General features: G+C 44.0%; 1 protein-coding gene across 1 annotated transcript in view; it reads left to right on the forward strand.

Annotated features, from left to right (window-relative positions):
* The window catches only part of chchd3a (coiled-coil-helix-coiled-coil-helix domain containing 3a), a 336024-nt gene that overhangs the window by 256962 nt on the left and 53031 nt on the right, over nucleotides 1–26031 (forward strand). Inside the window, exon 5 of the mRNA XM_086010675.1 lies at nucleotides 7150–7233. Coding sequence (XP_085866801.1) covers nucleotides 7150–7233 — 84 coding nt within the window. The remainder of the gene's footprint in view (nucleotides 1–7149; nucleotides 7234–26031) is intronic.

Here is a 26031-nt window from a genome sequence, read left to right on the forward strand (position 1 = left end):
ACGACATGCAAGCCGTGATCCTGACCAACGTTTCCAAGGTCTCTCTCTCTCTCCTCTTCCCCCCCCCCCCCCCCAGTCGCGCGCCCTCTCTCTCTTCCAACAACAACATGCCCTCGAAAAAGCCTCGGCACCGCCGGGCACTTCAGCTAGTAATATATATATATTGGCTGCATCAAGGAAGTCTGTCCAGAGTAAGCCTGAAATAACCTATGAACTTTGACCATTTGAATTGAACTGGGGAGTTTCTTCCCCATCCTTCACCTTCCTGAAATTCTACCAACTGAGGATTAGTTGATTGCAGTGGAAGCTCAATACCTACCATAATAGAGCGGGTCTCGGGTGGATAATCAAAATAGGCAAATGGTCGCCTTGCAGCTCAGTGCCAATGTAAGGCCCAACCCAAATCCTCAGCCACATTTGAAGTAGCAGCCCAGCATTAATAGAAGCCCACTGAGAGCATCCTGACGTCAGTCCCCAACCCGACCTGACCAAAGCTAAAGGACTCTGTGGACAGTGTTTTATTCTGCGTGGATTTTGAATTGCCCAGCAAAAGATGCAACCTGATGGGAGCTGACTCAACGTGCACACGAGAGTTTCATTGAAATGCGCTCGAGTCCTGGCAGAAAGTTGCAGCCCAACATTTGAAAAGCACCATCTGAAACTCTGAATTCCCAGCCCAGACGACGGATAATTATTAATGCAGATGATACGAGTGTAGATAATTGGGCTCTACGGTATACACATTGGAATTTACTTCAGTTTTTTGGAGAGTGTGTCTGACAGATTGTTATATTTATTTCAACCTTAATGTGTTTGAAAATTCTCAATTTGTTCCTGGTGTGCATCTTCCCTTTTATTTATTTCAATGCACCCCTGACTATTCTTGGCATATATCTGCCCCTTTCTCCATTCCCTGTGTTTCCTTAGCTGCCCCTGGTGTGTGTGCTCTGTTTTCCATCCCAGTGTGTCTGTGGACATTCCTGCCATGCATTTGCACCTTTCTCCATTCCCAGTGTATCTCTGTCTGTTCCTGCTGTTTGTCCCTTTCACTGTTCAGTTTGTTATTTTTTGTTCCTCACTTTAGGTTCTTCCTTTTATTGTCACTCCATTTGAATGCTGTTCAACTTTGCTGAGGTTGCTGTCTCTCACCAACAGTTCCTGCCAACTTAATTTTCTTTTCATTCTAGCTGCCTTTCAACTACTTTGCTTTTCATTACTTCCTTCCTTTAGTTTCTTTTTCTGTATCACCATCTGGTTTTAATTATCCCTCCAGCTCTGCTGAGTTCAAAACAAGAGAGAAAGGTACCAGTGAGAGGAACGCCACAGGTCTATTTGAAAAGGAATGGGGGAATAAATTGCACAGGCCGTGCTTAATGTTTCGAGAATCCCAATTACTTTCATCTTCTAATGCCAGATCTCTAACATGAGAAATTCAAAGGAACAATTGGCATCCAGTGACGAGGAATATTCTCCCCAGGATAGCATTGACACAAAGAGCACTTGTAAAAGGTGGTTTAAGTTTTTTTTAGTCATTTTTGGAATATGGGCATCACTTATGGTTGTCAACCATCTAGGATTGACTTGGAGTCTCCAGGAATTGAAGTTTGATCTCCTGGACGCTGCTGCAAGCAACCGAGGAGAAAAATCATTGGGGCATCTACATTTTTTTTCTCATTTTATTTGAACACTTTCATTTATTAATTATAAAAATATTGGAGATGGGGAAAATAGGCTGTTTGGCTGACGGTCAAGATTAATCCAATCGGGTATCCAAAAGTCTGTTCGCTTTCCAATTGACCATGAGAGAGCAGCGCAATCGGAGGATGGAACAATGGCAGGAGTGTAGGGGGCGGTATGGTTCGAGGTGGGAGGTCATGTGATGAAACTTCCAGGAATACATACAACCAGAGTTAGCAACCTTAGTGTCGCAAGCAAGGCCAGCATTTATTGCCCATCACTGGTTTCCTTTGAGAAGGTGGTGGTGAGCCGCCGCCTTGAACCGCTGCAGTCCATGTGATGAAGGCACTCCCACGGTGCTGTTTAGTAGGGAGTTCCAGGAATTTGACCCAGCAACAATGAAGTTATCAACACATCAGAAAGTACTGGTGTAGACGATATGTCCCATTATTGGATCTTGAATGGACTTATAAACAATCCAAGAGTCACAATCTTCATATTTGGCTTCATTGCAATGCCTTGACTGAGATACAGCCTTCTAACCCACTCCAAACCAGCTTTTCTACATTCGTCCCCTTTTAAACAGATTTCCTGTTGGCCTAAGAAACTCAGCCACCCACATACCTGAAGAATTTTGAGTTGTAGTACTGCACAATGTTTTAAAAAAATTATGCTGTAAAATATATTTGTTGCAGAGGAGAAGGGTTAGATTGAATGTTTGAATTCAGCAGTAAATGATTTTTAGACCCTGAGGGAAGCTCCATGTGGATGTAAGATTGCAGCAGACCATATTTGTATTCATCAAGTTAACATCCAAAAGCAGCAATTGAGCAAGGAAGGAAATTGGGTGGGAACACTTTGGGACCCGCATTTAAATCAAGCCCGGATAAATGGACTGAAGCTCGCCTGTGTCAAGCACTCATTAATGCTCGTTTCCAAAACAACTTTGGTTCAGTTTATTCTCAATGTTGCCAGGATGATGATGGAGCCCACACACTTCTTTTTCCTCTGGTCCCTTCCCTCATTTACATCCCAGACCTGTTCTGATAAGTGATGTGTTGATAATTAGGTTTTAATCAAGAATGTTGGCCATCCTTGCATTGGAATATGTGTTATTTGTGTGGAAATACTGATGGCGTCTGTGAAAAATGAATTCTCATTCTGTATCAGGACAGTGTCTACAGTATGATGATTGCAGTAGAATTTATTTTGAAATTAAGTTTGATCCACCCTGGAGTGACAACTCCTTGTAAAAATGGCTTCTGTTGATGGTTAAGAGCCCTTAGAGAAGTGGGGCTGGATTTTCATCCAGCAGTCGGGAAGGAGGTGGGACTACCACTTTCGGGTTTTAGTCCCGCCTCCATCGACGTCCGGCCAGTCCACGCGATTTTCCCTTGATTGACCTTGTTGAGCCCGCCCAGCTGGCTCAGCAGGCCAATTAAGGGCCACCTGGCAACAGGTGACGTCACAGACTGAAATTTCATCTGTCAAGAGGTGTTGACAGATGAAATATCAGTGTTTCACAGCTGTTTGAAGCTGTCAAACACTGACAGTCTGACTTATAACCTGAATCCTTCTATGCAGACTCAGTTAGAACTCTCACCGGCACTGAAAGCTGACAGATCACAGCCATTCTGCTTTCAGTGCCGGCTGAGTGATGGACTCTCGACGCCTAGAGGAAGAAAGGCTGTTAAGGTAAGTACAGGTAATTTTAAACTTCTTTACACACTTTAGACACACCAAACACACTTCCCTTTGCACTCATACACCTATCACTCACCTGAACACCGACACCGCGACCCCTCCAAGTCCTTCAACCCGACCCGCCTGCTCTAACCTGGCGTGGTTTGGAGCCATTGGGAATCCCACACGACACCCCTCCAAATAGGGATTAGGCTAAAAACTGCCTGTTAACTACCTGTTAACAGGCAGTTAATTGGCACTAATCCCTTCCTGCCTTGGGTCGACGGGTCCCAGTGCGGGGTGGGTACCCGCCTCCTTTGAAACTTAACGTGGAGGCGGGTTTTAGGCGGGATGGTGTCGGGACCCCCGAATTCGGGATTTTTGCCCCATGCACGCCTAAAAGCTCGCCTCACGGCACACTGAAAATCTGGCTTATGGGGTTTGTCTAGTCTCAGTCCAGTTCCTGGTGGACAGAGGTGCACAGCACAAAACTGACTGCAAACATGTTTATACTGTTTACAGGGCAAATTGGTGTGAACATTTCAAATTATTCTGCAGTTTGAGAGATTGCTGTTTCATAATTTTGAATAATCTAAAAACAAAAATATATGTCGAGAAGAAAGCTTTGTTTGAGAATGAGATATATTGTGAGGCAGAGATCCTGGAGTAATGTTCTTTTTATCCCTTCTGTTCTGGGCTGCCAGTTTCTTGGTCTAATTCCATCTATATATGGATTTTATGGAATGGATGAGTACACTGTTTCCATCAATAGCAAAAGCATTGGACTGTGTTTAGATCTCTTTGCCTGTACACATTGCTTTAGAGTATCTATAGTAAAACACAATTAAACAAAACATTCCCATGTACTCCACTAAAAATCAATTGCCATTAGCAGTTATTCAATTCTGTACTAGTTGGGGCTGATTACAAATTTACTGACCAGTTACAGCATTTTTTTTTTAATGTAGGCTTTCACTCTGTGTTTCACCCCCTCCACACACACACACACATCTTTCTTTTTCTGGTCCCTTCTACGAGCTTGCAGGAGGTGTTCAGGAGCTTTTAGGGAAAAGTCTCATCGTTCCCTGCTTATCTGTGAAGAATCACCTGGCCTCTGTGCTCAGCTCCTCCAAAGTTGCTTTAGACTTTGTGCTAAATCATACTACACACTGTTATTAAACTGGAAATCCCCTCCAGCCTTTCCTGACCCACTGAGTGATAAATGTTGATGGCGTTTGTGGTCACGCATAGTGTACTAAAGCTGCACATACAGTCAGAGTATAAAAACATGGTTATAAATGTAGTGTATTCTTGAACAAGACCTGATATGACTTCCATTGATTTCACCGCAAAGGTATGTTTTGGCACTCATTGTACACATCAGAATCACGGAGAATTAAGCACCTTTCCACCTTACACTGCTCCTCCCCATCCTCAGGTGAAATGCAAGTAAAGTGGAAGCTCCATTATCCACACCATGGGGAAGACATCACCAGTAGATAATGCAAATTGGCAGATAATAGAAAGTCCATAAAATTTGGTCTTGTGTGTCGAGTACAATAATAGCCTATTCACAGGAATGAAGGCAAGTGCAATACAAATAACGAAAGAAACATTAGGTAGTTTTGATATCAACTGCAGTCTTCTGGCAGGTAATCAGGAAGGCTGAATTAAAGTGGTATAACAGAGATTCTGTCAGATGTGCAGTACTTTGCTGTCCTTCCAATGTCCTGTGTCACAAATGTGCAACAGGGAGGGGAAATGACGAAGACTTACATAATCATAGATGGCAGTTTCAAGTGTCGTGAGATAAAGTGGAAGCTTTGCAATCATAATACTTAGGTTAGTTGTGACTAGGACAGGCTTGATGAACCTGTCCATCTTGTCATATGTTCGGATGTAAGGACAGTGGTCTTGTTTTATTCATGTCTCCAGGTACGATCGCTGGACTTATGATAAATAAAAGTTTGTCCTTTGGCCATTCTTCTTGTATGAGACTGCACAGTGATTATTGGATGACTGTTCGATCATAGAGAGCTACTGTGACAGTCGAGCTGATCCTATGCAACACACAAATGTGCGGGTGTCACTAGATTGTGGTCATGCACAGGAACCCTGGAATTACTTTCTTCCTTTTATGTCTTGCAGGCAATAAGACCAGTTGTAGAACCTGACTGAGGTTAGCTAACAAGTGCTGCACTATCTTTCTTAGGTTAAGTGTTGGTTCTCAGCCACTCTGCTAAGTGGTGTTCCATCTACTTTTAATTTCTCTTCCCCACTCCTTGGTCAGGTCGGTGCAACTGATATGTCTCCTGTTTTTGAAAAAAAAACTTTGAGGTTGAATAATTCCTTAGAATAATGTGCCTTTAATTAGTAGATCTGCAGTTCAATCCTATGTTCCAGGTGATGTTTTGATGCAGTAAGTTGGAGTGGTTTTGAAACATTTTAGCTATATCCTAACATGCACATACATGCATCAAACGCAAACGCCATGTGAAATTTAAATTATGCAGTTCTTCATTAATTGAAATGACAAACTAGTGAAACAAAACTCAGTATTTATCATCTTAAAACACTAAACAGAAGTAGATGGACTCAAATAATGACAATACAGGCTTGCATAAGAAGGCCTGTGTGGTTTTTATCCTTCCCCACAAAGGCTGATCAAAATCGCTGAGAGCTTAAATGTTTCTGAAGACAAGAAGACTGGAGTAAATGAGGGAGATAATTCTACCTCCAGTTTTCCTCCGTCATTTTCTCTACAAAGAAGTGTGTGTCAGGATTGTTCATTATAGAAGGCATTACTTCAGAATGTTACCAGGGTATCTATATTCTGTGCAGCAGCTACTTCATAAAGGATTCATCAAAAGATACTCAGGCTCTTGCCAAAGTCATTAAAGCGCCTTGAAGGACGATGGGAACAAAAGTAACCCGAACAGAAGTAACGGAGCAATACAATCTCAGAATGTTTCACCATCAGCATCCTGTTTGTTAAAAAAAAATCAAATCGTTGCTTGTAGAACATTGAGGGATATATTTTCTTCCTCTTTTGTTTTGGGATATTTTGTCAAAAATATATAAGTGATGATGGCATTTATTGGAGTAAACTGGGAGGAGATACCGTGTCCAACAGTATGCAAGACAGCTGAATTAACAAGCACGCAATTGAAATAAAGTGATCACTGAATCTATCCAGATGAGTGGCTGTATCTCTACTGATGTTAACTCGCCTGCATTGCACTGTCGGGCTCTTGTCGTTCCTCCAATCTGATTTCTCCAATTGTGTCATGGGCACTTGATGTTGAACAAAGAGATTTTTTTAATCTGACAATTGAACGTAAAATGTTTCTCATTCGTGATTCCTTTGTACATAATTTTAATGGGTTCTGACTGAGATTCTCCTTTTGATGCTCCGGTTCCAGTGTAGTTACTGTCTGGCACTTGTGCCAGTGCAAGCATACAGCATTGAGGTAATGCTTCCTGTTCTCTTGTCAGGGGAAAGTGGAGTTCTGCTCACTGGTCTCTGACTGTCAGTGAAATCCTAATATTACAAAAGAGCTGACGGGATAGTTAGCTTCCTTTCTGAAACTAGCAACTTCAGGGTGGTCAGTAAGACATACTGTGAAACTTTGCAGTGTTGCGGGATAGCCCAGTGTAACTGCACTATAAGCAAATACTTGTAAGCTGCAGTTTATTCATTTAAAAAATAGTGACACACAAAACTTCCTATGTAGAGCTGACCTTATTTTCTCCCTGAATTACAAATGGCCCTTTTCTTTCCATTTTCAGGCTAAACAGTTGGAAGAAAAGGAGAAAGAGCTGCAGCAACTCAATGCCTACTACAAGGAGCAGGTGACCAGACTGGAGGATAGGGTAAGAATGACTTTTTATTTTAAATGCTTGTTTCATTGCTAATTGTGGTTATGATAAAGTACCAAATCCCATAAGTACCTGTCATTTTTGAGTGTGAGGTGCCTATGAAATTGCCTAAAATCTGATCTAAAATGCACTTTCTAACTCTCTCACCTGTGCTGATTGAAATGAGAAGAGGCTAATAAATTGAGCAATTTTAAAAAGTAGCGTTGACCAAACCGCACAAATGTCCTCTTCATCAGACCTTGGTTTCTTCTGATGGATATTCAACGTTGCTGTAATTTCCTTCTCTCCTCTGGGTTCCCATCAAAATGATACAGTATGAATCATACATGCGTGAGACGTTATTTGTAGCCATCTTCTAGTCAAGCAGTAGCTTATTGTTTCAGGGCGACTTTGTGTGCTCAGATCTTTTATTATAGAGATTGCACTGTGCAATGTTAGCATATAATAAGCCCTTGACTCATTTTCATGAAATTATTTTGTGTGCTGTTTTACCCAAAGCGTTAACCCTTAAACAGGTCAATACCTTTGTTAAAGAGTGGATAAAGTAATTTGATGTGGCACGGTGCATAAAGTCATTTGATGTGGCACGTCTCACTGCAGTTCCGTTGTGATTCTTATGCTGTGAAGCATAAACCACCTTGCAGTGTTCCAAGTTGCACAATATAACTGCACTATAAGCAGTTCAGAGGCTAATATTTATACAGTGTAATTTCTCGGACTTTAAGTCTTTTGTTACTCGGCAGCCTAAAACTGTTTGCATTTTAAATACCAGCTTGTGACTTCAGGTAGCTGGACACTATTTTAGTCAACCTTTTCAGTGATTTCTTTTCACCAGGCACTAAAGGGGTGATCCTCCGCTGTCGGTGGGGAGCAGCACTCACAGGGACCACATCTCGAAATCACAGACTGTGCGCCTACCATTTCTTGACTGAGCCAGATTGCAGTCGCCTCTTAAATTTATTCTTAAAAATAGTATTATTGGTTCCTTACCTTTTAAAGATAATAGATACATGCAAGAACATTTTGGAGTTTATTCGTTCGTGGGATGTGGGCAAGACCAGCATTTATTGCCTTTGAGAAGGTGGTGGTGGGCCTCCTTCTGGAACCGCTGCAGTCCGTGTGGTGAAGGTACTCCACAGTGCTGTTAGGGAGGGCGTTCCAGGATTTTGACCCAGTGACAATGAAGGAACAGCGATATATTCCCAAGTCAGGATGGTTTGTAACTTAGAGGGGAACTTGCAGGCGATGGTGTTCCTTGTCCTTCTAGGTGGAAGAGGTCGCGGGTTTGGGAGGTGCTGTTGAAGAATCCTTGGCGAGTTGCTGCAGTGCTTCTTGTAGGTGGTACACACTGCAGCAACGGTGTGCTGGTGGTTGAGGGAGTGAATGTTTAATGTGGTGGTTGGGGTGCCGATTAAGCGGGCTGCTTTGTCCTGGATGGTGTCGAGCTTGTTGTTGGAGTGCACTCATCCAGGCAAGTGGAGAGTATTCCATCACACTCCTGACTTGTGCCTTTTAAATGGTGGAAAGGCTTTGGGGAGTCAAGAGGTGAGACACTTGCCGCAGAATACCCAGCCTGTGACCTGCTCTTGTAGCCGCAGTATTTATGTGGCTGGTCCAGTTAAGATTCTGGTCAATGGTGACCCCCCAGGATGTTGATGTTGGGGGATTTGGCAATGGTAATGCCATTGAATGTCAAGCGGCAGTGTTTAGACTCTCTCTTGTTGGAGATGGTCGTTGCCTGGCACTTTGGCACGAATGTTATTTGCCATTTATCCGCTCAAGCCTGAATGTTGTCCAGGTCTTGCTGCATGCGGGCATGGACTGCTTCATTATCTGGGGAGTTGCGAATGGAACTGAATACTGTGCAATCATCAGCGAACATCCCCACTTCTGACCTTATGATGGAGGCAAGGTCATTGATGAAGCAGCTAAAGATGGTTGGGCCTAGGGCACTGCCCTGAGGAACTCTTGCAGCGATGTCCTGGGGCTGAGCTGATTGGCCTCCAAAAACCACAACCATTGTGCTAGGTATGACTCTAGCCAGTGGAGCATTTTCCCTCTGATTCCAATTGACTTCAATTTTACTCGGGCTCCTTGATACCACACTTGGTCAAATGCTGCCTTGATGTCAAGGGCAGTCACTCTCACCTCGCCTCTGGAATTCAGATCTTTTGTCCATGTTTGGACCAAGGCTATAATGAGGTCTGGAGTCGAATGGTCCTGGCGGAACCCAAACTGAGCATCAGTGAGCAGGTTATTGGTGAGTAAGTGCCACTTGATAGCACTGTTGACGACACCTTCCATCACTTTGCTGATGATTGAGAGTAGACTGCTGGGGCGATAATTGGCCAGATTGGATTTGTCCTGCTTTTTGTGGACAGGACATACCTGGGCAGTTTTCCACATTGTCGTGTTGATGCCAGTGTTGTAGCTGTACTGGAACAGCTTGGCTAGAGGCGCGGCTAGTTCTGGAGCACAAGTCTTCAGCATGACAGCTGGGAGGTTGTCGGGGCCCATAGCCTTTGCTGTATCCAGTGCACTCAGCCGTTTCTTGATATCACGTGGAGTGAATCGAATTGGCTGAAGACTGGCTTCTGCGATGGTGGGGATGTCAGGAGGAAGCTGATATGGATCATCCACTCGGCACTTCTGGCTGAAGATGGTTGCAAACGCTTCAGCCTTGTCTTTTGCACTCGCGTGCTGGGCTCTGCCATCATTGAGGATGGGGATATTCATGGAGCCTCCTCCTCCCGTTGTTGTTTAATGGTCCACCACCATTCACGACTGGATGTGGCAGGACTGAGAGCTTTGAAATGATCCATTGATTGTGGCATTGCTTAGTTCTGTCTATGGCATGCTGCTTTCGCTGTTTAGCATGCATGTAGTTCTGTGTTGCAGCTTCCCCAGGTTGGCACCTCATTTTTAGGTACGCCTGGTGCTGCTCCTGGCATACTCTTCTGCACTCCTCATTGAACCAGGGTTGGTCCCCTGGCTTGATGGTAATGGTAGAGTGAGGGATATGATAGGCCATGAGGTTACAGATTGTGGTGGAGTACAATCCTGCTGCTGCTGATGGCCCACAGCCCCTCATGGATGCCCAGTTTTGAACTCCTAGATCTATCCTGAAAACACTATTGCAAGGGGCCACACAAGAACCTTTGTACGTATTGCTTTTTGTAAGTGTAAACAGACCTCTCATTGATATCTTGGTCTCCCTCCAGCAGCATTAAGATCATTCCCTTACTCTGACAAAAAGTAACTTTGAAAAAGACTTCAGTGTAGGGTAGTTGAAAAGATCAGTGAAGTCATTGGAAAGAAAAATCGGGCAGGGTGTATCACGGGTGACCAATTTGCTACTGCCTGTTTTGCACCCCTGTCAAAGATGAATTTTATCCCCAATGACTCTATATTCAGATAGTAATGCAATTTGAAAGATTATGGATTTTTTTAAAAGACAGCTAGAGTAGTCAAGGTTCTCACTGAAGCTGCAAACAATCCCCTGATGATTCATTTGGGTAAAAGCACTGTACTAACCATTAGTTAGGTCCCAGGTGAGATGTTGGCTGGGTCAGTGATCCGGGGGGTGGGGTGGGGGGCGCTACAATTGGCCTTGGACTAAGTAATAGAGAATGCCATGTTCATGATTACAATCTTGTGATACTTGCTGGAAGTATGTATGTTGGATGAGGACTAGAACAGGCTCTATAATGACCCTTCTGCAGTTGACTAGCTCGCTGACTGACTTTCTGAATTCCTGAATAATGCCTACTTAGAGGAGGAGCTGGATGGCTGCAAGCACCCCTTGAACTCTGTATGAGACATTGTTTCTGAAGTTAAGAAAGTGATGGGCCGGGGAAGGGGTTTGTTCATCTGAAGTGCCAGTATCTGTACAGATATAGTGGGTAACTTTAAAAGCAGGTCCTATGAAGTTATCTCTGGGTTTTCAGAAAATTCCATAGAATTTACCAATTTCTACATAATGCTGTAAACTGTGTAAAAAATCCTTATACTTAATCTTCTAACCTCACCACCCCCCCCCCCAAAAAAAAACCCACTTTATATTAAGCTTACATTCCAAACTCTTCAAAATGACTCCTCCTGTCAAAACAGGATCTGCTTTGTTCTCATTCTGTCACCTGGCATGCACTGACCGAGCAGCTCCATGCACTGACCGAGCAGCTCCTTGCACTGACCGAGCAGCTCCTTGCACTGACCGAGCAGCTCCATGCACTGACCGAGCAGCTCCATGCACTGACCGAGCAGCTCCTTGCACTGACCGAGCAGCTCCTTGCACTGACCGAGCAGCTCCTTGCACTGACCGAGCAGCTCCTTGCACTGACCGAGCAGCTCCATGCACTGACCGAGCAGCTCCATGCACTGACCGAGCAGCTCCATGCACTGACCGAGCAGCTCCATGCACTGACCGAGCAGCTCCATTCACTGCACCAGTCAAGATTAGGCACCTATTTTTGTTGAGTCTTTTCTTTCTCTTGCTCCCCCTCCCCCTTCTCTCTAACCTGTTGTTACTGCGATTGTATAATAACACAGACCATGGGACCTTCTAGGTCAATACTACTCCACTTTGAAGTACATTTATCCACCGAATCATGGTTTCAAAGACTTGAGAGTTTTTGTCTCTCCTCTACAGCCCTTCTCCAGTAATGGGTCTTCAACAGCTGAAAGACTAGGGTAAAGAATAGTTCTCCAACCTCTGCCATTACTTGAGTAAATAGGGAGAGGAAAGAGAGAGAAAAACTCCGAGAAATACAAGGCACCTTATTGGAGCAGGATTCCAAATGGCTGTAGTCTCTAATTGATGTTATTATTCACTTTTTAAACTCTGGCCTCTAATTAGCCTGATTCTAGACACAAAAGGCCTCAAGGGGTATGGGGAGAGAGCGGGAATATGTTATTGAGATAGAGGATCAGCCATGATCATATTGAATGGCGGAGCAGGCTCGAAGGACCGAATGGCCTACTCCGGCTCCTATTTTTCTATGTTTCTATGTTTCTATCCCATTTAGCATGGTGGTCACACAACACAATGGAGGGTGTCATCAGTGTTAAGACGGTCTTCATTTCCACAAGGACTGTGCGATGGTCGCTGCTACCAGTGCTGTCATGAACAGATGCATCTGCGACAGGTAGATTGGTGAGGACGAGGTCAAATAGGTTTTTCCCCTCGTGTTGGTTCTCTCACCACTTGCTGCAGACCCAGTCTGGCAGCTATGTCCTTCAGGACTCAGCCAGCTCGGCCAGTGGTGGTGCTACCGAGCCACTCTTGGTTATGGACATTGATGTCCCTCACCCAGCCTACATTCTGTGCCCTTGCTACCCTCAGTGCTTCTTCCCAGTGGTGTTCAACATGGAGGAGTACTGATTCATCAGCTGAGGGAGGGCGGTAGGTGGTAAACAGCAGGAGGAGGTTTCCTTGCCCATGCTTGGCCTGAAGCCATGAGACTTCATGGGGTCCGGAGTCGATGTTGAGGACTCCCAGGGCCACTCCCTCCCGACTGTACCGCCACCTCTTGCTGGATCTGTCCTGTCGGTGGGACAGGACATATCCAGGGATGGTAATGGAGGAGTCTGGGACATTGGCTGAAAGGTATGATTCTGTGAGTATGACTATGCCAGGCTGTTGCTTGACTAGTCTGTGTGACAGCTCTCCCAATTTTGATACAGGTTCCCTAAATGAAGAGGACTTTCTAGGGTTGACTGGGCTGGGTGTGCGGTTGTCGTGTCGGAAGTCGGTGCCAAGGTCGATGCCGAGTGGTCCGTCCAATTTTATTCTTCTTGTTTTCTGTAGCAGTTTGTTACAACTGAGTGACTTGCTCAGCCATTTCAGAGGGCAGTTAAGAGTCATTCACATTGCTGTGGGTCTGGAATTACATATTGACCAGACCAGGTAAGGATGGCAGATTTCCTTCCCTGAAGGACAGTAGTGAACCAGATGGGTTTTTCATCTAATCCGATAGTTACCATTACTGATAATAGCTTTTCTTCCAAAATTCCCTTGACTCTGGAAAAGTCCCAGCGGATTGAAAAACCGCAAATGTAACTCCCTTATTCAAAAAAGGAGGGAGACAGAAAGCAGGAAACTATAGGGCAGTTAGCCTAACATCTGTCATTGGCAAAATGCTCAAACCCATTATTAAGGAAGTAGTAGCAGTGCATTTAGAAAATCAAAACACATGAAAAGAGTCAGTATGGTTTATGAAAGGAAAATCGTGTTTGACAAATTTATTAGAGTTCTTTGAGGAGTTAACGAGCAGGGTGGATAAAGGGGAACCAGTTGATGTAGTGTACTTGGATTTCCAAAAGGCATTCGACAAGGTGCCACATAAAAGGTTACTGCATAAGATAAGAGCTCACGGAGTTGGGGGTAATATATTAGCATGGATAGAGGATTGGCTAACTAACAGAAAACAGAGAGTCGGGATAAATGGGTCATTTTCAGGATGGCAATCTGTAACTAGTGGGGTGCCACAGGGATCAGTGCTGGGGCCTCAACTATTTTCAATCTGTATTAATGACTTGGATGAAGGGACCAAGTGTACTGTAGCCAAATTTGCTGATGATACAAAGATAGGTGGGAAAGCAAGTTGTGAGGAGGACACAAAGAGTCTGCAAAGGGATATAGACAGGTTAAGTGAGTGGGCTAGAATTCGGCAGATGGAGTATAATGTGGGAAAATATGAAGTTATCCACTTTGGGAGGAAGAATAGAAAATAAAAATATTATTTAAATGGAGAAGGACTGCAGAATGCGGCGGTACAGAGGGATTTGGGTGTCCTCGTGCATGAAACACGAAGTTAACATGCAGGTGCAGCAAGTAATTAGGAAGGCAAATGGAATGTTGACCTTTTATTTCAAGGAGGACAGAGTATAAAAGTAGGGAGTCTTGCTACAACTGTACAGGGCGCTGGTGAGACCAAATCTAGAGTACTGCGTACAGTTTTGGTCTCCTTATTTAAGGAGTGATATACTTGCATTGGAGGCAGTGCAGAGAAGGTTCACTCGGTTGATTCCTGGGATGGAAGGGTTGTCTTATGAGGAAAGGTTGAGCAGGTTGGGTCTATACTCATTGGAGTTTAGAAGAATGAGAGGTGATCTTATTGAAACATATAAAATTCTGAGGGGGTTGGACAGGGTAGATGCTGACAGGATGTTTCGCCACGAGGGGGCATAGTCTCAGAATAAAGGGTCGCCCATTTAAGACGGAGATGAGAAGGAATTTCTTCTCTGAGGGTTGTGAATCTTTGGAATTCTTTACCCCAGAGAGCTGTGGAAGCTGAGTCATTGAATATATTCAAGGCAGAGATTGACAGATTTTTGAGCAACGGGGGGAGTCGAGGGTTATGGGGAACAGGCAGGAAAGTGGAGTTGAGGCCAGAATCGGATCAGCCATGATCTTATTAAATGGCGGAGCAGGCTCGAGGGGCCAAATGGCCTGCTCCTGCTCCTATTTCTGTTCTTTTTATTCCAGTTTTATTCAATTTAACTGAATTTAAATTCCCCAGCTGCCATGATGGGATTTGAACTCCCATCTCTGGATCATAGTCCAGGCCTCTGGATTAGTAGTCCAGTAACATAAACACTATGCTACTGTTCTCAAAGTGCTCAAATGTATGATGTGCCCAGAATATCCAGCTCCCAAAAAATGGTTTTAAATAATGTTTTGGGGGAAATAATTTTGTGGGATATATGGAATTTTGTTCCAGTCCTACTGAGGTCCCCACCCTGCCCCCCACCCTCGCCTCTTTATCTGATACATTGATGACTATATCAATGCCGTTTCCTGCTCTCGCCCTGAACTGGAAAATTTCATTCACTTTGTTTCCAATTTCCACCCTTCCGTCACCTTCACATGATCCTTCTCCGACCCTTCCCTACCCTTCCTTGACTTCTCTGTCTCCATTTCTGGGGATAGGCTATCAACAAACATTCACTATCAGCCCACTGACTCCCACAGCTACCTGGACTACATTTCCTCCCACCCCGCTTCCTTTACGGACTCTATTCCATTCTCCCAGTTTCTCCGTCTCCGTCGCATCTGTTATGACGATGCCACCTTCCATACTAGTGCTTCTGATATGTCTTCCTTTTTCCCCAACTGAGGATTCCCCTGTACCGTGGTTGACATGACCGTGTCTGTTCCATTTCACGCAATTCTGCTCTCGCCCCTTCCCATCCCTCCCAGAACCACGATAGGGTTCCCCTTGTCCTCGCCTTTCACCCCACCAGCCTCTACATTCAACGGATCATCCTCTGCCACCTCCAATGTGATCCCACCACCAAACACATCTGCCCTTGCCCTCCCCTTTCAGCATTTCGAAGGCACCGCTCCCTTCGCGACACCCTGGTCCACTCCTGAAACACCCTTTCCCCTTCCCACAGCACTTTCCCATTGCAAGCGCAGGAGATGCAACCCCCACCCTTTTACCTCCTCCCTTCCCACTGTCCAGGACCCTAAACACTCCTTCCAGGTGAAACAGCGATTTACTTGTACTTCTTGCAATTTAGTATACTGTATTCACTGCTCACAGTGTGGTCTCCCTACATTGGGAAAACCAAACGCAGATTTGGTGACCGCTTTGCGAAAAACCTCCGTTCAGTCCGCAAGTGTGACCCTGAACTTCCGGTCGCCTGTCACTTTAATTCTCCGCTCCACTCCCACTCTGACCACTCTGTCCTCGGCCTCTTACACTTTTGCAACGAATCTCAACGTAAGCTCAAGGAACAGCACCTCATTTTTCTATTAGGCACTTTACAGCCTTCTAGACTCAACATTGAGTTCAACAATTTCAGATCATAACCTCTGCCCCCATTTTTTCAGATGGCAGCTGTTGATGATTCTGCTATACCCATTTACACCTCTTCTAGACCCATCTTTTGTTTCTTTACTTGTCCCATTACCATCTCCTTTTGCTTTGTACAATCATACCTTTTGTCATTTAATCACTCCTGCCTTCCGCCCTATCACAGACTGTCCCTTTTGTTCTTTCCACCCCGCCCCCTTTTTCCTGCCCCTGCACTTGCTTAAAATCTGTTACATCTCTTAACTTTTTCCAGTTCTGACGAAGGGTCATCGACCTGAAACGTTGGGGTATATTTTTCCGAACCTGTCGGGAAGAAGGCGGGACTTCCCCTTTCGAGTTTTTGACCCGCCTACTTCGACGTCCCGCCAATCCGCGCGATTTTCCCTTGATTGACCTTGTTGAGCCCGCTCAGCAGGCCAATTAAGGGCCACCCGGCAACAGGTGACGTCACAGACTGAAATTTCATCTGTCAAGAGTTCGTGACAGATGAAATATTAGCATTTGACAGCTGTTTGAAGCTGTGAAACACTGACAGTCTGAGTTCTACCATGAGTCATTCTGCACAGACTCAGTTAGAACTCTTACCGGCACTCATAGCTGAAGGCTGTCACTTTTCACAGATCGCAGCCGTTCAGCTTTCAGTTCCGGCTGAGTGATGGGCTCCCGACGGCTACAGGAAGAAAGGCTGTGAAGGTAAGTACAGGTAAGTAAAAGTTCTTTACACACTTTAGACACACCAAACACACTTACCTTTACACTCATGCACCCATCACTCACCTGAGTGCCAACATCGCGACCCCTCCAACTCCTTCAACCCGACGGCCCGCCTGCTCTAACCTGGCGTGGTTTGGAGCTGTCGGGAAACCCACACGAAACCCCTCCAAATAGGGATTTGGCTAAAAACTGCCTGTTAACAGGCAGTTAATTGGCACTAATCCCTTCCCGCCTGGTTTCGGCGGGTCCCAGTGCGGGACGGGTACCCGCCGCCCCTGAAACTTACGTGGGGCGGGGTTTTGGGCGGGATGGTGTTGGGACCCCCAAATTCGGGATTTCCCCCCACACACCTGAAACCCCGCCTGACGGCTCCACGAAAATCTAGCCCGTTATCTGTTTCTCTCTCCACAGATACTGCCTGACCTGCTGAGAATTTCCAGCATTTTTGTTTTTTTTTTAAATAATGTGCTTTGGTTGTGCGTACTTTCTTTTCTTGATGTTTTGGCTGCTTTATTTATGATTTTGTCAGCCTTAACTGTCACAGGGGCAGGGGCCATTGAGCAGTGCTTACACTCTCATACAAGTACATCCTCCAGAAAGAACCTGATTTGATTTCCATCCACAGTATTGTCATTGTCAACTATACGCTGATAAAGATTCTGTAACCTTGGAAGGAGGAAAAAGTCAAAGAATTAACTTGCCAAGCACTAGTTTAAGATGTACCAATTTTGCATGGTACAGAGAAAAGGCCAAAAAATGCTTTTAAATGCTTAGCTACATTGCACAGACCCAAATTGTTTCCATGTCTCTTCCTTTCTCCCACCCTCCCCAAGTCCATAAGAAGCTTATTTGAACAGTTGCGCTGGAGGGATTCTCATCCTGGATATCGGGTGTTCAGGAAAGATAGGAAAGGAAAGATAGGAGGTGGTGTAGCAGTATTGGTTAAGGAGAATATTAGTGCTGGAGAGAGAGGATGTCATGGAGGGGTCCAGGACAGAATCTATTTGGTTAGAGTTAAGAAATAATAGAGGTGCCATTACACTACTAGGTGTATTCAAAGGACACCAACTACTGGGAAAAATATGGAGGAGCAAATTTGCAAAGAAACTACAGAGAGATGCAAGGACTATGGAGTAGTGATAATGAGGGACTTCAACTATCCTAATATAGACTGGGATAGTAATAGCGTAAAGGGCAGAGAGGTGGAAGAATTTCTGTCTTCAGGAGAACTTTTTTGATCAATGTGTTTCCAGCCCGATGAGGGAGGAGGCATTGCTGGATCTGGTTCTGGGGAATGAGGTAGGTCAAGTGGAGCAAGTGTCAGTCGGTGAACATTTAGGGAACAGTGATCATAGTATCATAAGGTTTAGATTAGCTATGGAAAAGGACAAGTAGCAATCTAGTGTAAAAGTACTTAATTGGAGGAAGGCAAATTTCAGTGGGATGAGAATGGATCTGGCCTGGGTAAATTGGAATCAAAAATTGGCAGGCAAAACTGTAATTAAACAATGGGCTGCCTTTAAAGAGGAAATAGTTTGGGTACAGTCGGGGTACATTCCTACTAGGAGGAAAGGTAAGGCAACTAAAGTCAGAGCTCCCTGGATGACGTAAGAAATGGAGAGTAAGATGAAGCAGAAAAAGAGTGCGTATGACAGATGTCAGGTTGAGAACACATCTGAGAATCAGGCTAAATATAGAAAGCTCAGAGGACAAGTGAAAAAGAAAATAAGAGGAACAAAGAGCGGGTATGAGAATAGAATGGCAGCTAGCATAAAAGGTATTCAAAAAGTCTTCTATAGGCATATAAATAGTAAACGAGTAGTAAGATTAGGGACCAAAAAGGAGACCTACGCATGGAGGTAGAGGGAATGGCTGAGGTACTAAATGAGTACTTTGCATCTGTCTGCACAAAGGAAGTAGATGCTGCCATAGACATAGTGAAGGAGGAGGTAAAGGAGATACTGGATGGGATAAGAATTGATAAAAATGAGGTACTAGAAAGGCTGGCTGTACTTAAAGTAGATAAGTCAGCAGGACTGGAAGGAAGAAATCACAGAGGTACTGGCCATAATCTTCCAATCCTCCTTAGAAACAGGGGTGGTGCCAGAGGACTGGAGAATTGCAAATGTTACACCATTGTTCAAAAAAGGGTGTAAAGATAAACCCAGCAACTGTAGGCCGGTCAGTTTAACCTTGGTAATGGGGAAGCTTTTAGAAACAATAATCAGGGACAAAAGTAACAGTCACTTGGACAAGTGTGGATTCATTAAGGAAAGCCAGCACGGATTTGTTAAAGGCAAATCATGTTTAACCAACTTATCGAGTTTTTTGATGAGGTAACAGAGAGGGTTGATGAAGGCAATGCAGTTGACGTGGTGTACATGGATTTCCAAAAGGTATTCGGCATAGTGCCACAAACTCTGCTTGCTAGCAAAGTTGAAGCTAGCAAGGAATAAAAGGGACAGTGGCAGCATGGATATGAAATTGGTTAAGTGACAGGAAACAAAGTTGTGGTGAATGGTTGTTTTTCGGACTGGAGGAAGGTATACAATGGTGTTCCCCAGGGGTCGGTTCCAGGACCACTGCTTTTCTTGATATATATTAATGACTTGGATGTGGGTGTACAGGGCACAATTTCAAAATTTGCAGATGACACAAAACTTGGAAGTATAGTGAACAGTGAGGAGGATTGTGATAGACTTCAACGGGACATAGACAGGCTGGTGGAATGGGTCGACACGTGGCAGATGAAATTTAATGCAGTAAAGTGTGAAGTGATACATTCTGGTAGAAAGAATGAAGAGAGGAAATATAAACTAAAGGGTACAATCCTAAAGGGGGTGCATGAGCAGAGAGACCATGGGGTATATGTGCACAAATCGTTGAAGGCGGTAGGGCAGGTTGAGAAAGCAGTTAAAAAAGCTTATGGGATCCTGGGCTTCAAGAATAGAGGTATAGCGTACAGAAGCGTGGAAATTATGATGAACCTGTATAAAACACTGGTCTGGCCTCAACTGGAGTAATGTGTCCAATACTGGGCACCGCGCTTTAGGAAGGATGTGAAGGCCTTAGAGAGGGTGCAGAAAAGATTTACGAGAATGATTCCAGAGATGATTGACTTCAGTTACGTGGATAGACTAGAGAAGCTGGGGTTGTTCTCCTTGGAGCAGAGAAGATTAAGAAGAGATTTGATAGAGGTGTTCAAAATCATGAGGTGTCTGGACAGAGTAGATAGAGGGAAACTGTTCCCATTAGCAGAAGGGTTGTGAACCAGAGGACACAGATTTAAGGTGATTGGCAAAAGAACCAAAGGCGACATAAGAAAAAACTTTTTTATGCAGCGAGTGGTTAGGATCTGGAATGCACTGCCTGAAAGGGTGGTGGAGGCAGACTCAATCAATCACGGCTTTCAAAAGGGAATTGGATAAGTATCTGAAAGAAAAAAATTTGCAGGGCTACGGGGAAAGAGCGGGGGAGTGGGACTCGCTGAAGTGCTCTTGCAAGGAGCCGGCCGAATGACTCAACGGGCTGAATGGCCGCCTTCTGTGCTGTAACCATTCTATGATTCTACGATTCCAGCACAGAGAGAAGTTTGGAGCTTCGATCTGTACATTGATTCCTAGATCAGCACAATGCGCTGTGATTTTCAGTTCTGACTTTAGAAATGTGGCCTCCATGTCTTGCACAAACATTCTGTGTAGCTTTTCAAATTGCACAGCTTTGATCTAAACATTTCAAAATAAAGGCCCCAGAAGATTGGCAAAAGTGTCTCAATTGACAGCCTCTGAAACCCCATTTCAACCTTTTTCTAGACATGATGCAATGTGTGCATTGTTTCCCCCCCCCCAACATGGCCTTTTTCAGCACTGCACAATGTTGTCGGGCACAACTTGTTTTGTGAGGTAAGAAAAAACAAACGCTGTAAATGGTAAAAGTCATAAGCCATTATAATATGCTTAGGGACAGCTTAAGTATCTGTAGTGCCAGTGATGCCTCATGTATTGTTAAACAGAAGCTGTGCTGTTGGGCGGTAAAGATAATGTGAAGGTGTGCATGTTTGTTGCGTTAGAGTGGTACTACTTAAAATACATGGGTAGAATTATCAAGCAGGCAACAAGGTTAGTTTGTGCGCTGCAGAAAAACAGGGTTTGCTTTCCATACTTGCACTATGGTACTGACAGTAATGAACCCACAGTAAGAAAAACTTGCATTTCTAGATCCTTATTACATCTCAAAGCTCTTCGTGTATAATGTGCAGCAGCATCTTCAACCTTCATTGTGTGTGTACAAAAACAAAAGCACTGCAGATGACCATTCACAACTTGCTTTTTACCAATGATTGCACGCTACTCACCCACACTCGAGGATATTCAGCTGCTTAAAGACTGAGATGATGGACCAGCCCATACCTGGCCATCCAGTCACGCCCCACTGTGCTTACGATCAATAATGTAGCACCTAAGGTTACAGACAAATTCTGCTACCTCAGTAGTGTTCTCTTGCAGAACGCCACACTGGAAGAACTCCTTGCTCTTCTTCAAATAGTGCTATGGGATCTTCACTGCCCACCTGAACCACTGGAATGTAGTCTACTCCTGATAATTCAAAGTTGTTTTTGCACAAAAAAAATTAATTATCCAATAATCTGAATTAAGACGCATAAATAACACGGGTAAATTCGAACTTAGTGCTTGAATAGAATTGTCAGATCATTTGAATTAATTGACTTTGACTAATGAGTAGACAGAGGTAGATGGAGCCTCGATCCCAAGAAGGACGCCTCCGGTAATGCACTGCTCCCTTGGCACTGCATGGAAGTCTCAGCCCAGAATGAGTGCTCAAGTACTGCTGTGGGGCTTGAACCTTGGTAATGCAGATGTGAGAGTGCTATCAACTGAGCCAAACAAACACAGTGGAGGCGATGGATAGAAACAAGATAGATAGCAGGTTAGAATTTCCACATTCATTGCCAGCACTTAGTTGACTAACACAGAAAATGCAAATCCTACTGCATGTTTAGTGCTGAACGTTGAACCTTACTCTCTTTACTGATATTATAAAATAACACTGATGTCTTGAACATTTAATTATCTTCTGATCTCCTGTACTGAATTTAATCAAATAGAATTAAGAACAAGCACAGAATATTTTTGGATTTGTTGAATAAGCCGTAAAATTTTATTTTGCATGTGGAAAATTTGCATTCTCATCTGCAAGGCTTAAGGCTGCATTAACTTCAGCCTCTTGTGAGAGCTCGATAAGTAAATGCTGGACGGTGTGGCCGTTAGCCATGCAGACCAGACAAGTGGCAGATTCAGTACCTCTTCTGCTGAGTTAGCTTATTTCAGCTAAAGCAGTGGAGGGGATGCTGCATTTGGTCTTGGCATCTATGTCCGACTGTGGGAAAAATCAAGCAAAGTTCCTACTCCTGAGCGATATCCAGCAACACCTGCGAGAAGTGTGGATGGTAGGTGAAATGATGGCAGGATTGCCCTTGTAGGATTATGATAGGACGTATGATTTGACTTGCGTGCCAATACTGTCTGGACTTCATTATGAAACATGGCAACTTGATTGAGATACAGGTTGAGCGTCCCGAATCCGGCAACCTCGGGACCGAGGCCGAGTCGGTTTTCGTGTTTTTCCGGACTTCGGAACGTGTTTCTGATGTCCGAAGTCCGGAAACACGCGAGCCCAGGTTGCGATATTTCTGGACTTCGGACATCAGAAACACATTCTGAGTGCAGAAATGCCTGGGCCCAGGTTGCAATATTTCCGGTTTTTGGTAAGCCTCCCTCAGGGTGTCCGGATTCTGGAACATTTTACGGATTCCGGACAATCCTGCCACCAATCGCCTTGGATTCCGGAACATTCCGGATTCCAGAACTCTGGATTTTGGACGCTCAGTCTGTACCAAAAGAGATGCTGCTGTCTGGAATTATACCCTGCCCCGAATCACTGCCTTCAGAAGACTAGTAAAAGAAGAACTAGAAAGAAAAAAAATATATTGACTAATTGCACTAGGCCTTGTAGCCTATATCATTGACTGTCAGGCTTCAAATATCTTTTCATTAATGGTTGTCCTATCACAAAGTATCTAATTACACAGCAACAAGCACAGGATGAGCTTCCACATACACAACAATGATATTACCTCTCCACTCCCACCACTGGCACCAGGCGTGTGGCTCTACTATCTGACTGCCTATCCTACATCAAGTACTGGATGAGCTGAAATTTTCTATTGCTCAGCATCAGCAAGATAGAAGTTATTTTTTGTTCCTTGTCTGCACCTATATGCTTCTGACTCTGACTCCCATTAACTTTCTGGCTGCCCACACAAGCGGAACTTGAAAGTGTGGAACCTTGGCATTCTGTTTAATTCTGAGCTGTGCTTTAAGATCCACTTATAGCCCATCCACTGCCTGCCTCCTCTAGCATATTACCCATTAACGCCCTACTTCACCCACACTACTGCTAAAACCCTTTTCTGCTCTTCATCATCTCATGGTCCAATCTCTGAAATATTCTCCTTGCTGGGCTCCCTATTTCCACCCATCACAAACTTCAGCTAATTTAGAATTCTCCAGGTCCTCTACTGCATGCCCATCTCCCCACCCCCGCCCCAAGCTCCACAGTTCCACATGCAGTGGTAAATTAATCTTGTTCCCTGTCCATAGCCTCGCTCCACTCTGCTTGGGCAATCGTCTTCAGCACTGTGTGCCTGCCCACATCCCCCTACTCCATTATCCGAACCTGAAGTTTCAGCTATTTTATCCCTGCCTTCTGGAATTTCCTTCCAAGACAGCTTCTACTTGTTGCTACTCTCTGTGCTTCTTAAAATCCTCCTTAAAAGCTATTTCCTGAACTATGCCGTCAGTACCTCCTCCCTTCCCCCTTCATTTCTTGCTAATGATCCACCTCTGCCCTTGTGAAGTGCTATGAGGCATTCATGTTCATGAGGAATGATATAAATATAATTTGTTATTGATGTATATGAATGTCAATAGGTGACTGTACTCTATTTTAGTCACAATATTGACATTTATTTTAGGAATATTTTCTAATTCCTTGGTAATAATAATCCCAAGATTATTTTGTATCTGAAGACTTCCCAAGAGAAGAGACAAATTGGTGAAGTATATTTCGATCCAGTAGGAGACAAGAGCCTGTGGCTTTGATTGATTTGCTTTGTAACCTGTGATTTATGTGAAATATTCTATCAGTTTTAGAACATGAGTTGCACTATCCTTCAGTTCATCATTGATAAGCAAGATGTACTTCCCATAAAGATGCATTTTGTATTGTAATCCATCAGCAGCCACTCATCAGAACATTGGCTGATAGCTTGTGCAAAGTGGTTCAACTGCTAACTGAAGAGCAGCAATAATAGCCGTGTCTAATATCCAACCTGAAGTAAGTTCAGTACAAAACCAGTTCAGGTGGAGCTCCATCCTATACTTCAAACTAGAAAGTGAAGCACTGTTGAAAACTAAACTGCAGTGATGTCTGTAGTCACCCCATTACATTTTGGCAAAAGCATTTGGGCGTTTTTGACTACCAGGGCGACTGCAATATCAGATTAGTATCATGTTAATGACAAACAGAATGTTACTTAGAAAATTGTGTTTTTAATGAGCAGGGCTCCCCAGTAGCCCAGATGGTAGAGGCCCTGGCAAGTTCAGCACTGTGCTGGGGTGTCCCATGTTTTTTCTGGGCCATGTAGATGCATACTATGGAACCTCACCCTACTGTGGGACTTGAGCACATATTCCAGGCAGACACAAGTGCAGTACTGAGGGAGCGCTGCATTGTGGGAACACAGTCTTTTAGATGTGACGTTAAACCAAAGCCCTGTATACCTGTCCAGGTGAGCATTAAAGATCCCATGCTGCTATTCAAAACAGAAGAGGGAGTTCTCCCAGAGGCCTGGCCAACATTTATCTCTCAACCAACACTGTCAAAACAGATTAACTGGTCACTTAACTTGTTGTTTGTGAGACATTGCTGCGTGCAAATGGGCTGCTTACGTAACAGTGAATACACTTCAAATGTATTTCATTAGCCCTGAGGACGTGAAAGTCGCTATATAAATGTAAGTTCTTTTTTTCGGGGATCACATATAAAGTCTAAATTCATATTCCCACTAATTTGCATTGACCTCAAGCTGCTGACACTAGCGAGTCTTGGTGTTCTGATTTAGGATTTATCCACCAATAAGCCAACCACACTAGAAGAAGCCATTTTCAAGCCTGCAGGCTCACAGGATGCCCACAGGACAAACCAGCAAATAATAACTATGAGCACAAATAGGATAGGGGTGGTCTCCACACAACAGTTCACGACTTGAGGTAAATCACTGTTCAGAACCTAACTGCATTCATTTATAATGTGGGCACCCTAGTGCATTGCAGACTTGTGAGGGCCAGAATGCTGGGGCTTGGGAGCTGCAAGTGACTTTAGTTTGACTTCACCTACACAAAGTCATAGGCGCAAGAAAGTCCTCTGTTTGATTCCCATTAAAACATAATTTGTTTGTATCAATTATGTTATTTCTTATTTTTCGCATCTCCTTATCATTGCTTTGGATGATCAGCCATGATCTCATTGAATGGCGGAGCAGGCTCGAGGGGCCGAATGGCCTACTCCTGCTCCTATCTTCTATGTTTATCAGAATTGGTCATTCCACATTGGATGGGGATAGTCCTGCAGCCATAACATAGCTGAAATCTGGTCATTTCTTTATTTAGCAGGGCTGAAATTGTAGCTTGGTTCAATGTTGGCGGTTGCTTCTAATTTTTTTTCTAACCTCTTCAAAGATCTCCAAAAGATCAAGAATTATACTGTTTTTAATTTGATTAATTTTAACGCGCAAAAAAGATCTCGTTGATTGGTTCTCTGCAGCATGTTTCTGTTACTGAGACTGGCCTACAAGGCTGCATTTTTCATCCTGGTTGTAATTTACGTAAATTATAAGAGGATCAAAAAAATTCTTAATCATTCATTGTAGGTGAACATCCTGACTGCTGCTGTGTAGAAAGATTCATTAACGTGCTCCGCTTCAAATCTTGGGACTCTGTTCTCATCTTCAGTGCAGATTACAGCATTAAGCCAGCTCAATCTTTTTCAGTTGCCAACCCAACAGATATCCTGACCTGTCTCTGTACTCATAAAAGCAAGCTTTCGTCCTATGCAATGCAAATTTAGCGCTGACTGTCATCAAAGAGTTCCGTTCGTAATTCAAATAGATTATTTTTTA

The sequence above is a fragment of the Somniosus microcephalus genome, chromosome 17 (assembly GCF_052327205.1).
Source record: "Somniosus microcephalus isolate GS21.2 chromosome 17, FLI_Smic_1.0, whole genome shotgun sequence".
NCBI classification, from domain to species: domain Eukaryota; kingdom Metazoa; phylum Chordata; class Chondrichthyes; order Squaliformes; family Somniosidae; genus Somniosus; species Somniosus microcephalus.